Below are 14,224 nucleotides of genomic sequence, written 5' to 3' on the forward strand. Positions count from 1 at the left end.
GCTATGATCACACCACCATACTCCAGCCTGGGCAACAGAGCAAGACCCTGTTTCAAAAAAAAAGAAAGAAAAAGGAAAAACTGCTTTTTAAAAAATATTATTTTAAAAAGTTCTGTAGTTTTCTCTGGCTTCATCTTATGACTATTTTAGTACCTTACTTATAGTACATAGTCATTAATAGATGTGTCAGTGAATGAATGGAAATAAATTGAAGTTTAGTCCTATATTTTTGACTAATGATTTTTCTTTACTACATATGAACTCTTTCCAATGGTAGAATAAATGCACAGGAATGTTCACACATTTAAGGCCATGTTTTCACACATTTAAGGCCATGTCAATTTGGAATAAGAATGAAAATTTTCAAGAGGAATTCTTAACTGATTTGTTTTAAAAGATAGAATTAGCATTCGTGGGTGACTAAAATATCAGAATAAAATCATCTCCAGAACTGGCAGATTCAGATCAGAAGAAAAGCTCTAGGATTGACTGGGCGCAGTGGCTCCCACCTGTAATCCTAGCACTTTGGGAGGCTGAGGCGGGCGGATCACCTGAGATCAGGAGTTCGAGACCAGCCTGGCTAACATGGTGAAGCCCTGTTTCTACTAAAAATACAAAAAATTAGCTGGGCGTGGTGGCACACGCCTGTAATCCCAGCTACTCGGGAGGCTGAAGCAGGAGAATTTCTTGAATACAGGAGGCAGAGGTTGCAGTGAGCAGAGATCACGCCATTGCACGCCAGCTTGGGCAACAAGAGTGAAACTCTGGAAAAAAAAAAAGAAAAGAAAAAGAAAAGAAAAGAAAAGAAAGGCTGTAGGATTTTGCGTTGTTTCCTTTCATCTGAGTTGAAATTCAAGTAATATTTTGACTCTGTAGTATTACAAGATCACTTCTTGGCCTTTTGGCTAAGAGTAAGTGTATACTATTACAGGAACATGAAAATGCACCATTGTATTATCCTAGTCCATGCGGATTTGGCCTTATGGGTCATTTATTCTTTCATTCTTGACACTTCTGTCAGAAACAGAATTGTGGAATACTTCATGTAACTATGCTTTTATATGAGGTTGATACTGTGGTCCTTAGGCTCCTGTTTCCTAATGGCTTAGACTTTTAACATAGAAATGCAGCTCGTCACTGTCATAGCAAACAGTGGTAGCTGGCCTTGCCACCAGCTAGATTTGGCTGGATGGAAACCTGGATATCAATTTCTAGTTATTCTGAAATAGATGCTATTATTCTTCAGTGACTTTTTAGATTTTTTTGCTTTGTCTGTTTAATTTTTGAAACAACATGTTAGTCCTCTAGGGAAAATTTTCTATATGGTGTTTATAGATGGTCAACTGTTAAATAACCCTTTAGAGCCTTCTCAAAAGTAGATATCTGGAGTCATCATTTTTAATCATCCTTCACACATGAAAAAACCAAGAAAGCAATGCACCAAGAATCAATCCTTAGTAGAGGTTAGTATGGCAGGTTTCTAAACCTCTCTTTTAGAATTGTATTTTTACTTGTCTTTCTTTGATTAAAAAATCTCATCTGTCTCTTCTTCCCAGCATAATTGGGAGATTCTCACCTGTATCCAAGGAGGTGGGTATCCCTTTGTCTCTTTCCCTCTCCCTTCTATTTTAGGAATTGCTAATCAAGAGCATTGTTGGGCATTGCCATCTGTAGGCTCGCTCATGAAAGCAATGCAGATATGTTTGCAAATATGAAATTATTGTTCAAAGCACATTTTCTTCTCTCTCACCCCTCAGAAATCAATTCTAATTTGCCCTGCCCCATAGAGCATCCCTGAATTTTACAGTGTGTGAGAAAAAAAACCTGAAGTGAAAAGACAACTCTATCCCTTCTTGCCTGCATATTCTGTAGCAATAGATGTTTTATTCTCTGTAAAGTATCAGATAGCAAATAGTTTCAACATTGTCTCCGTCAACACACCTACTCAACTGTGCTGTTGTAGAGGGAAGCAGTCGCAGGCAATATCTCAACAAAAGGTCCTGGTCATGTGCCAATAAAATTTTATTTACTGAAGCAGATGGTGGGCCGTACTTTGCCACCCCGTGAACTATAGCAAGGAAACCTGCAAGCCTCAGTTTCTTCTTCTGTAACATGAGGTAACTGAATATACGAGCATGACCTTTCTGCTTTATAGGGTTCTTGTAAAGAGCATATTAAATTATACATGTGAAATCACTTTTGAACTATTAGGCCCTGTGCCATGGTATTTATAATAATTATAGATAGCAACATCTTATTCATTCTTCCAGAAAAGTATTTTTTATTCACTTGTTTTTTGAATGAAATATACCTTAAGAAAATGGAGCCCTTCATTGAAGTTGTATCACAAACATATCCCCAGCATCTACCACACGTCCAGACACACACTGGATGCTCAGGGATCACTTGCTGAATGAATAAACTGGCCCTTTCAGTAGAGATTAACTCATCAAGTACTTTTTTAAGTTTTCTACCTACATTATATAATAGCAGTTACTTGAATTCATAAGGCATGTTCTCAATAGGTACCCATAACATATCAATGTATAAAGCAAAGTTTAACAAGTACCCAGATGAATATTCTAGCCTGTTTAGATGTAACAGGTAGCCTTATCTCTTTAGAAGTGATTCCACTAATTATAGTTTTCAGTGCTGTAACTTTCAGAGAACAATTACAGTAGATGTCTGCCCCACAATTGGGCATGAGTTTTTTGTTTTGTTTTTGTTTTTCTATTGAGCAGTTGCTTATTTCTATGTCTTAGGACTCAGGCATTGACTTGAATGTGGAACACACTTAGAATATGGCCAAAGATTAGAGAAAAGAATAGTAGGTCTAGCAGTGGGACCGAGAGGTGGTCACTGTACAGCCTGTAGCGAGTATGATTTTGAAACTATTTTGCCCTGGAATTTTTATGTACTTGATCTCCCTTTTCCTTTGAGGATGATGGTGCGATGTGATGAAAACTGACACACACACAGGAAAACTTTAGACCAGCAGCTATTTTTCTTAAGGACAATTTTGGAGTCACAGAAGCTCATGGAAGTAGCTACCAGCATGTAGAATGCTGCCTATGAAGCAAGAAGATGGGAATGACTCACAGCCATATGTTGTGAACAGCCAGAGAATTCATGGACAGAAGTGTTTACTATGCAAGATTTTAAACTATCAGTAGAGCACAAGATATAAAATGTTTCTACTTTTAATTTGGAGGTTGAAGAATATTTGTTGTTGTGACAGTTGTTTCCAGAAACTTTGCTGGAATCTGCATGCCGGAATGAATGTGTGATTGTCCTGAGTGATACAGCTCATGAGAGCATAAATCAGGAGTAAGAAGTACCGCATTTAGCATATCTGAGTAGTGGGGCTATAGCATCAAGGGTTGTAGAAGGAGCTGGTATCATTGCAAGTTTAATCAAGTGATTTGATAAGCTGCTATACATTTTCCCTTGTCATTTATCTAATCAGAATAAGCTAACAAGAGTGAACAAAATTTGGAAAAAGGATTTTCAATTCCCTGAAACAGCAGTCATTAACCCCACAGTAAATTAGAACACTTTCCAATTTAATGAGCCAGATTGCCCTTCTTTTCATTAAGTTGAATAAATCAGAAGAGCTGTTACTTAAAGTTTCATATCTTTAATTTTTCTTGATGAAACCTATATGAATTTTTACATCATTGATGACAGCTTCTGTTGACAATATGAAATAATTTTGGAAGCTGTCTTTCTTTTCCCTCCTGGGTATTATCCTATTCCAGAATTTGATATTTACACCTAAAGCAATCAGGGAAAAAAGCAAGTTCTGGGACAGAATCAGATATTTTGGAGCCTTTTTTTGCAAACCTCCCTTTTAGATAATACAGTTATATAACCAGCTATATTTTACGTGTACCTATGCATACATATATAAACACACATAAACACATATATACATGCATATACACATACACATATGAATAAGTATGTGTAATACACATAACATATAATCTTTATATTCTTTTAAACATAATGACAATATGCAAATTATACAGGTCAGTTTTATTTTAATCCAATCTACTTATACTCTCTTCTCCACCAAAATGCAATTCTCTCAAAAGGAATTTTCAACCCATTTTATCTTTTATTTATTTACTTTTATTTCCTTTGGAGGAGTTTGTGGCTGGCTAGAGCCTTTGTAAATAATGTAATACCACTCATTTTGTCACCAGCTTTAGAAATAAACACAATTGGCCGGGTGCAGTGACTCATGCCTGTAATCCCAGCACTTCGGGAGGCCAATGTGGGCAGATCACGAGGTCAGGAGATTGAGACCACCCTGGCTAACACAGTGAAACCCCATCTCTACTAAAAATACAAAAAATTAGCCGGGCGTGGTGACGGGCACCTGTAGTCCCAGCTATTCGGGAGGCTGAGGCAGGAGAATGGCGTGAACCCGGGAGGCGGAGCTTGCAGTGAGCCAAGATGGCGCCACTGCAGTTCAGCCTGTGCGACAGAGCGAGACTCAGTCTCAAAAGAAAAAAAAAAAGATGAAATAAATAAATAAACACAATTAAGAAGGACATGAAAAAGACACATTGAAAAAAATAAATGCATGGTTTTAAGTGAGTTGAGAACATTTTATTTTGGCCTGTTTTCTCCCTCCTCTTGCCATCTTTATGTTGAATAGCAAAGATTTGTTTTATCTGCATTTCATTTTACATATTCAAGCAAAACTCAGTTTACAAACTTCACTGAAGATTCCTGCATACAGGACTTTCAAGTGTTACCAGACTTTTTGTTTTTTTGTATATTATCTGAAGGCTATTTTTAATAACAGATAAATTTAGACAATTTGGACATTATTTCCATGTGTGTTGTGTTTATTGATTGCTATGGCTGACCACGTGAATACATCAGATCATGACTGCATTGAGACTGTTTGGCCTTGGAATAGACAGCAGAAGGAATATTGTCTGTGTGATTCTTCTGTCACCATTCCTCATTGTGCACTTCTGTAGAGCTAGGGGCTGAGGCTGCATACACCTTGAGCACCTCTTTGTCCGTCCTCATTGCCCCAAGACTGTTTCATTTTCTTCCTTGGAAGGCTTCTGTCCTCCGCCTTCTCCATCACTCACTCCCCTTTGAGGTGGGCTTGAGAGCACTGAGTGCCTACTGAGGAATGTGTGCTTTGATGCAGCACTCCCATTCCTTATGACTTCAGGACATGCCCCTTGCTTCAAGAGCACAGGAACCACTTTGAAATTAGAAGCATTTCTAGTTGCTGTATTTACTTTTTAGGTTTGCCACAGAAAATGCCAGTTTCCAATTCTTATAATGAAAATGGAACCTCCTCTGGTGGTGGGTGTTTTGTTCAGCATCCACAGTAAATTTGACTTTTTAGTTTGATTGAATAATGAGCCCCAATCTAATGACACATGGCTTCTTAGGCATGCACTCGAATCAGTAAGAATTCCAGTCTTACAGACAATAGTTAAATTCTGTCCAGAGTTGTTCTTACATTGGTAAGTGATATGTGTACCAAGATTTGTGTTACCCCCAAAACAGGTCCCCAATGGGATTAGTCCTCAAAAATAGCAATTTAAAAGCATATCCAAAGCACACATATTATTAGAATCTGCTTTTCTTTGTGCGGGATGTGTTGTTGACATGTGCTGACGTGAGATGTTTCTTTCCACAGAAGTGGGTAGACGGAGGCCTCACCAACGCTCTTCCCATCCTGCCCGTCGGCCGGACTGTGACCATCTCCCCCTTCAGCGGACGGCTGGACATCTCCCCGCAGGACAAAGGGCAGCTGGATCTGTATGTTAATATCGCCAAGCAGGATATCATGGTGAGTAATTATGTTCAGTGATATATGAAGAGTCCTGATCTACTAAAAATTTCCACAGATTTCAACATGTTTCCCAAGCACTGGAAGCTCATTGATAATTGTAGGTAGGGGTTGCATCTTCTCTTTAGTGTATTGTTTAATACTTTACAACATGTATCAGGCATAGGAACTTGGGTTCTTATGGACTGTCAGCATTAAGTCCTTTTGCTGCTTTTATTTTTATTTATTTTTATTTTATTTTTAGCACCCCTCCTACCTTAGCCTCCCATGTAGCTGGGACTATAGATGTGCACCATCTCACAGGGCTAATTTTTTTTATCTTTTGTAGAGACAGGGTTTCACTAGGTTGCCCAGGCTGGTCTCAAACTCCCTGGCTCAAGTGATTCTTCCATCTTGGCCTCCCAAAGGATTACAGACATCCACCATGCCCGCCCGTTTTTGCTGCTTATTAACTCTTTTTCACGTCAATAAACTTGGTAGGATATCAGAGCAATTTTTTTCTTCTTTGAGACAGGATGTTGCTCTTTCCCCCAGGCTGGAGTACAGTGGCAAGATCATGTCTCACTGTAGGCCCAGGTAATCTTGCCGCCTCAGCCTCCCAAGTACCTGGGACTGCAGGCACGTGCCACCACACCCGACTACCTTTTTAAAAAATTATTTGCAGAGACAAAGTCTCACTGTGTTGCCTAGGCTGGTCCCAAACTCCTGGGCTCAAGTGATCTGCCTGCCTTGGCCTCTCAAAGTGCTGGGATTACAGGCCTCAGCCACCATGCCTGGCCCAGAGCAATTTTAAATAAAATCATTTATTTACTTAGAAAGATGGAAGTAATGAAATATATAAAAAATAGTCGAGAAAAACTTAGGGACCCAAATGAATAATTGACATAAAAATGCTGATTGCCTTAATCTAGTCTAATAGTTTTCCACATGGGATGATACCGTACCCAGACATTTTTGGTTATCATGTCCCAGTTGTGCCCCTGGCATCTGGTGGGTAGAGGCCAGGAATGGTGTGAAACATCCTGCAGTGCACATGACCATCACACAATTAAGATGTCGCGGCCCCAAATGTCAGCAGTGCCAAGGCTGAGAAACCCTCCTTTACTGTATCAGTGGAGGTAACTTCTGAAGTTTAAATTTTTCCTACTGATTTTTTTGTTACTGCTAATTGTATCTGTGATAAGAAAACCTAGATTATAAAAATAGTGTATATTTTCCTGTACTGCAATATCCTACAGCTTAAATTTCAGTCTTTTTATTCTAGTTGTCCCTGGCAAACCTGGTGAGACTCAACCAAGCCCCTTTTCCCCCAAGCAAGAGGAAAATGGAATCTCTGTATCAATGTGGTTTTGATGACACTATTAAGTTTTTACTTAAAGAAAATTGGTTTGAATGAAATGCTTAAAAGCTTATAATGCAAAACATGTTTCAGACAGTTTTTGATGGAAGTTTCTAATCAAATCCTTTTTAGAAAATCTATCAAGACTCTCAATTGTATTATTACTCCTTATAATATTTGTGTTTATTTTTAATATTTGAATTATTACCTAGTGCAAGGATGTAAGAGGCACTTTATTAGAATTTGACAATGTCATTAAGAAGGATACACTTAGGTGATAAGGAATCATTTTTGGTGAATTGTCATGTCCTTTAAAAAATGGAGAAGGATAGGCTCTTTGGGTAAATTGAGGAACATGGAAAATGGAGGGCCACCACTTAAGTGCTATGGAGAATGTGTGGCATGATCTTGACATGAAGCATGGGTGTTTCCATGACTTAGCTGTATCCCTGTAGCTCTGGAACTGAAGGAAGTAGGCTCTCAGGCTGACCCAGGCCACAGGGTAGGAGAGGAAGGATTTGAGAAATAGGCGACTCATGGTTAAAGACCTTTGATCAGGACTAGAGGAACAAAGGTTTGTGTATTAGTCCATTTTCACACTGCTGAGAAAGACATACCTGAGACTGGGCAATTTACAAAAGAAAGAGGATTAATGGACTCACAGTTCCACATGACTGGGGAGGCCTCACAATCATGGTGGAAGGTGAAAGGCACGTCTCACATGACAGCAGACAAGAGAAGAAAACTTGTGCAGGGAAACTCCCCTTTATAAAACCACCAGATCTCTTGAGACTTATTCACTATCATGAAAATAGCATGAGAAAGACCTGCCTCCATGATTTAATTACCTCCCACTGGATCCCTCCCACAACATGTGGGAATTGTGGGAGCTACACTTCAACATGAGATTTGGATGGGGACACAGCCAAACCATAGCAGTTTGCTTTCCACAGGTGTGTGCAGTTGCTCCCAGTGCAGTTAAGGGCAGATATCCAGAAACCCAGGAGATTTTGAAGAGGCTTATCCCCTCTCATCTTCCTCCCCTAAACCCCACCTCCCAGTTTAGGAGATTATCAGGCTGGTTGTCATTCATTCTCTCTCTCTCTCTCCAAGGCCATACCTCTCTGAGTATTTAGCTATTGTTCTATATATTGGATATATCTATTGTGGGAACTTAAATAGATAAAATAATACTAAACACAAAGAACCAGGTAGCCTAGTAAATAAGAATTAAATCTAGAATAATCATTCACTTCTCATCTTTAAATCATATACTGATCCCAGGTCTTTTACTTTCTGAGTAGTTGTCCATCACGTTGAGGACTTGCGTACAGGCTTGTACTAATTTACTCACACTGTCTTAAATCCTAAATCTGTTTTTATGAGATTTTGCCAAGTATGAACCCTTGATTACTACGAGGCAGTTAGAGACAAACCAATTTAATTCCATGTCTTCAGTTGTCATGCATTTTTTCTTTTACCCTTTGAAACTATTTTTGAGTCAATTTTATGGTTCTCAGAAGGCAAAATACACAATTTTTTAACACATAAACACCAAAGATGGCCTCTTTTTGAGGAGTTCTGCACAGACCCACTCTAGAATAATGATGGTCCCTGTGGTATGTAATTTCTCCTACTCTAGCTAACATGAGGTTTAATCTTAATGTGTTGTTTCCATAAGTGACATGAAGTGGATAGATTCTCAATTGTTATGTCCACTTATTCACTAGGTAAATTTTCAGTTTTAATACTTTTATCCTTACCCCTTCCTTTGATCATTTTGTGTGAATATTCTGTTTGTATGATACACTGTATTTCAATAAATTCCTTATTGATGTACCCTTAAATTGAAGAAATTTAAGCCGCAAAACCAAATCTCATTGTATAAGACTTTTTTGAAGTATCTGGTATTGACTATATATGTATTTGACTCTGTGGGTGGATGGTACTTTTCTTTTTAACTTTTATTTTAAGTTCAGGGGTATGGGTGCAGGTTTGTTATAGGTAAACTTGTGTCATGGGGATTTGTTGTAAAGATTAATTTATCACCCAGGTGATGGTACTTTAAAAATATTGTAAGATCATTGACATACCAGTCTGCAGCAACTTTCCTGCATGAGAGAAATACAGCGGTGTAATGAAACGCATACTTGGTACACACTAGGCACTCTCTGCACGCTCCCAAGCACACTCTGCTTATCTTTGCTGGAGTGTGTGCTCATGCAGCCATACTCATTGAAAACAGCCATTCACAACAGGATCTGCCTTACTTGTGGGATCAAAATTTTGAGGCATTGTAGAACTGGCATGTAGAAAATCTGAAAGGACTTTCTGACCCAGATACTGATATGTTTGCAGGATAATTACTGTGATTGGCGGCTTGATACATTCCCAATTCTCTGTGGGGGCAATTTCCTTATATCTTGGAATCTGTCATTAAAAATGTCATTAGTCTTCCTTTTCTTCTTTTCAATAACTCGCTTTACTTTGTAACTGTGGTAACCCACTCCTTCCATTGACAATTACAGAAAATAGATTTGGTTTTGAAGTTAAACAGTGCTCTAAAGCAACAAGCATATATTAAAAAAAGAAAGAAAAAACCCTGTTAATTCTGGGTTCTCAGTATCAGGTGCGGGGTGTGTATACCAGAAGCTTGCAAAGATATAGTCACACCACTCTGGGCATTGAATTTTGATTCTAAACAAGCATGAGCACTCAAAACACGCAGATATTAGTGATCATGCTTTTAATTTTTTAGAGGATTAAAAAAGAGAAATACAATTACATAAAAACGTGTTTATAAATATTAGTTGTAAAAAGTTTTTGGATCCAGTCTATTACTTTTACAATTGAGGAGCCTAACTATGGAAGATCAGTGTTTTGGGATTTTTCTTGCCTAAATTTTGTCTACATGATAGCAAAATAAAATCAGAAGTTGAAGTAATTAACTAAATAACTCAAAGTAGGAAGGAAGACAATTATTGCAGTTCGTGAAAAGTGTACAGATTTTTAGACAGTTATCATGATTCTGATTTGCAAATTGACAGTTTCCTTGAGCAGAATTCACCATTTATTTGCTTAGTTCTGCACTTCAATTTTTCTCTAACTGCACAACTCAAAGCTCTGCTTACTTAATGCTAATACACATGTTTATTTTTCCTTGCACATATCCCCTAACTCAGTATAATTTCCCCATTTTGACTGACTTAAAGGGGAAAAATATGATTTAATTTTATTCATACTTTAGAAAGCATGTGTGAGTACACAGTCATGTCCAAGTCATAATATCACATCCAACTTAATCTTGAAATAAGATAATTTGTGAAAAACATGACTATGAACATACTTGCACATATATATGTATGTACATATGCAATACCTAAGACATGTCACAGCAGCTGCATTTTAACTGTGCTGAGATGAAACAGCATTTATGTAATGCCCGATTTCACTGAGTTTATAAATGCTCTTTAACATTTATATAGTCAGATCCACTTTTGTGGGCAGACCTAGTAAAGTGCATATGGGTACTCTACTCTTTTGGAAAGTCCCACAGCTCCAGCCAATCCAAGAATATCAGCCCTCCCTTGATGGGTTCAATGGCTTTGCAACATGACCTTCCAGCTATGGCCAAGCTCATGACCCTGCAGGTGGGTCCCTGATTCATAAACTGTCCCTTGCAAGATTGAACTTGGGCCATGCAAAGAGTCTACCAGGCACTTTTGTGGATCCCTCTCTTCACGGAGTTCACCTGAGCAACCAAGAAAACAAACGTGAGATAATTCAGGCCACACAAGCAATGTGAAAGGGCCAGGAAGCTAGAGGAAGGTTTATGGTGGCTGCTTCTCTTTTTGTCCGACAGCGAGATGTGCTGGTGTCTGTTGCTAGCCAAGACAGGGACTTCACTATTACCCCCTCACCCACCACTCACCTGGACACCCATCACTCACAAGAGGACCCCCTGGAGGAAAGGCTCAGGATGACACGCGTTCAAATCCTGAAGTTACTCCAGGAAGAAGGTAAAATGGTTGAAGGAGTGATCACTGGGCTTATCAACACTGCGGACACATCAACCCCAAAACTTGGTTCCTGGCAAGGTCATGGAACTAGGCAATTTAGCTCTACTGATCAACCTCAGTCAGAACTATTTCTTGACAATTTCAAATCCAAGGGGGTTACTAGTGCCAGTCACTCCCAGTGAGGGAAAAGATCTGTTCTACTTTGCCACTTCTGGTTGCTCCTTCTACTGGCTGGACAGAATCCTGGTAATGGATGATCTTATTGTACTTGTCAAGGGAAGATGGATTTGCTGTCATATGATGGGGATAAGAAAGAATGTGCATGAAATTGGGGTAACCCCTCCAGTTATCCAGCCTACAACCAGCACTAGTGAAATAGTTAGTGGGAAACCATTGCAACCTTATATGGTAGAAGCAAGGGCACACATCCCTGAGGACCTAAGGTTTGGGTCATGCCACTGGAAAATGGACTCCGATCACCTGACCCGTGCCTGAAAAGGAAGCCACTATGGAACAGAGAATGATTGAGGAAAGTCAATGTCACCTTAGAAACAGTGGCAACCACGGTGACCTAGGATGGCCAACCTGATGCCAAATAGCTGAGTTTTAGAAGCCTGTTCTCCTACCAGCTGCCAAAAATAGGAATTGTTGATATCATATCCTTCCAGTACCTGCTCTGTGTGACTTAACACAGCCAGGGTCTATTACTTGCTGCTAAAGGACCCCACTTAGAGTCGATGTACACTTGACCCTTGAACAAAACGAGTTTGAACTGTGAGGGTCCTTGTGGATTTTTTCAGTAAAAATTACACCCAGTGTGCCTGCCTCCCCTTCCCCTTCCTCTACGTCTTCTGCCTCTGCCACCCCTGAGACAAGACCAACCCCTCCTCTTCCTCCACCTCCTCAGCCCAGTCAGTGTGAAGAAGAGGCCAAAAACCCTTATGATGATCCACTTTCGCTAGGTAAACAGTGAATATATTTTATCTTCCTTGTGATTTTCTTAATATTTTCTTTTCTCTAGCTTACTTGATTGTGAGAATACAGTGTATAATTCATATAACATACAAGGCATGTCTTAATTGACTCTTTATATTATTAGTAAAGCTTCCAGTCAATAGTAGGCTCTTAGTAGTTACATTTTGGGAGAGTCAAAATTTATATGTGAATTTTTGACCACAGGAGTGGTGGACAGGGAAGTCAGCACCCCAACCCCCATATTGTTCAAAGATGAACTGTACATAAATAACTGCCCAACAACTGGTGAAAAAGCAGATGAGGACTTAACAATTCTTTCTTTATTACTTTCTTATGTTAAAAAATCCCTGTGTAGGACAGTACAGTTGTGCTTGTTTTAGGGTACCTAGGTCTTTCCTCCTAAAGTAAGCATTAAAAGGAAACATAAAGGGGCTTTGATTAGGTTGTCATTTACAGATACGCAGCTTTGACACGTGTCTTTAAAACAGGAGAGGTTGTCATCTGTCTCCCAACTAGAAACCTGGTGCTTAACTAGAACTTACGTGTGGGGTAAAAGAGTAGGAGTGTCCGCCTTCAAATACATCCTTAATGCTCAGAAACTGAGAGGAGGAGCTGAAGGAGATCAAATGGCTTATCGCATTATCTATCATTCCTTACATTTCACCATGAAGTTGTTTTTAGCTGACAGTCTTTGTAAAATCCTCCTCACACACTAAGAACTGAATACCTTTTGGTTGCATGTTATAGCCACCTATGTATTCTAATGTTTGGTACAACATTTTCTTCAATGACTTCCAATCTTTCTTGAATATGACCTGTTTTATTTTTAGTAGAGACAGGGTTTCACCATGTTGGCCGGGCTGGTCTCAAACTGCTAACCTCAAGTGATCCGCCCACCTTGGCCTCCCAAAGTGCTGGGATTACAGGCGTGAGCCACCGCACCGGGCCTGACCTGTTTTATAAGGTAATCCAATACATATATGCACATATTTTACACATATATTTCCATATGCATATAGGTATATGTATGCAAATATAAATATGTAAATACATACTCATATAAATAAAAATAATTTTTATGAAACACTTTTATTATGTGTAATGTTTTTTGAGGTTTTTATTCCATTTTTATTTGTAAAAATTGACATGCTACACTTAAATAATTTCGCAATCACTAATGGATAACAATCTGCAGTTTGAAAACATTCTAATGCAAACTTAGAACAAACACAGACACTGAAATTCTCAACTTGTGTTTAAAAGACTTTACAAAAAATATGACATCCAAAAATAATTAGTACTTTATTTTAAATAATTTCCTTTTCTTTCTCCTCTTAAGTCTTAGATATGTTTTATTTAAATTTATGGCTACAGAATATCTCTAGAAATTATTTCTACTCAAAAGCATGATTATTTTCTATGAGTGCTGTGGATAAAACTTCCTTAGTTTATGTATTTCATCTATATAAAGCTACTTAAATGGTGATAGTCATTCCATGATGAAATTCTTTAATCAACTAGTTATATAAACCAAAAAGTATTCTTATTTTTTAGCCACATTGTGGACAATAAGATAAAGTAAATATACCTGTAAGTGTGCAAATACTTTATATCTAACATAGGTCATTGTCACCTTGCAACAATAAACATAAAAACAGTTGGCTAGATTGTCCTTGAACAATTTAGTACACCAGGCTACTAGCATGAAAAAGTGCAATTGATTTCATTTTCATTTGTTGTTATTTTATATAACAACAGTATACACTATATTATATTTTTGTGTTTTGCAATACCTTCACTATCTCTGTCAGTGAAATAGAATTAACTTACTGTTAAAAAAAGAATGCATATGGAGTTAGAATATGCAATCAACATTGTAAAATACTTTGCATAAAGATCTTTCTTCAATCCATGTTCCATATTGATCTATCACATTTGCTTAGTGGCTACAATTTACTGGTTAGCCTCCATGTCATCTTAAATGGTGTAATTAAATTATTGACTATAACTGGGAAGATTGAGAGGGTACCAATGTAGTTTTAATGTACATTTCAAAATATC

The 14,224-nt window shown here is 38.3% G+C and overlaps 1 protein-coding gene across 6 annotated transcripts in view; it reads left to right on the forward strand.

The window, feature by feature from the left end:
• The window catches only part of PNPLA4 (patatin like phospholipase domain containing 4), a 33,387-nt gene extending 20,181 nt beyond the window's left edge, over nucleotides 1-13,206 (forward strand). For 3 of the 6 annotated variants that reach the window (XM_023198162.1, XM_023198161.3, XM_023198163.1), the window contains exons 6-7: nucleotides 5,678-5,830; nucleotides 11,032-13,206. In XM_023198162.1, the coding sequence (XP_023053930.1) occupies nucleotides 5,678-5,830; nucleotides 11,032-11,370 (492 nt within the window). In that variant the 3' untranslated portion in view covers nucleotides 11,371-13,206. Of the gene's footprint in view, nucleotides 1-5,677; nucleotides 5,831-7,094; nucleotides 9,045-11,031 lie in introns of those variants that run through there. The other 3 variants (XM_023198164.3, XM_023198165.3, XM_023198166.2) reach the window with 1 other exon arrangement.
• Nucleotides 13,207-14,224: the final 1,018 nt, after the last annotated feature.

Source organism: Piliocolobus tephrosceles, chromosome Y, assembly GCF_002776525.5.
Source record: "Piliocolobus tephrosceles isolate RC106 chromosome Y, ASM277652v3, whole genome shotgun sequence".
In the NCBI taxonomy this organism is placed as follows: domain Eukaryota; kingdom Metazoa; phylum Chordata; class Mammalia; order Primates; family Cercopithecidae; genus Piliocolobus; species Piliocolobus tephrosceles.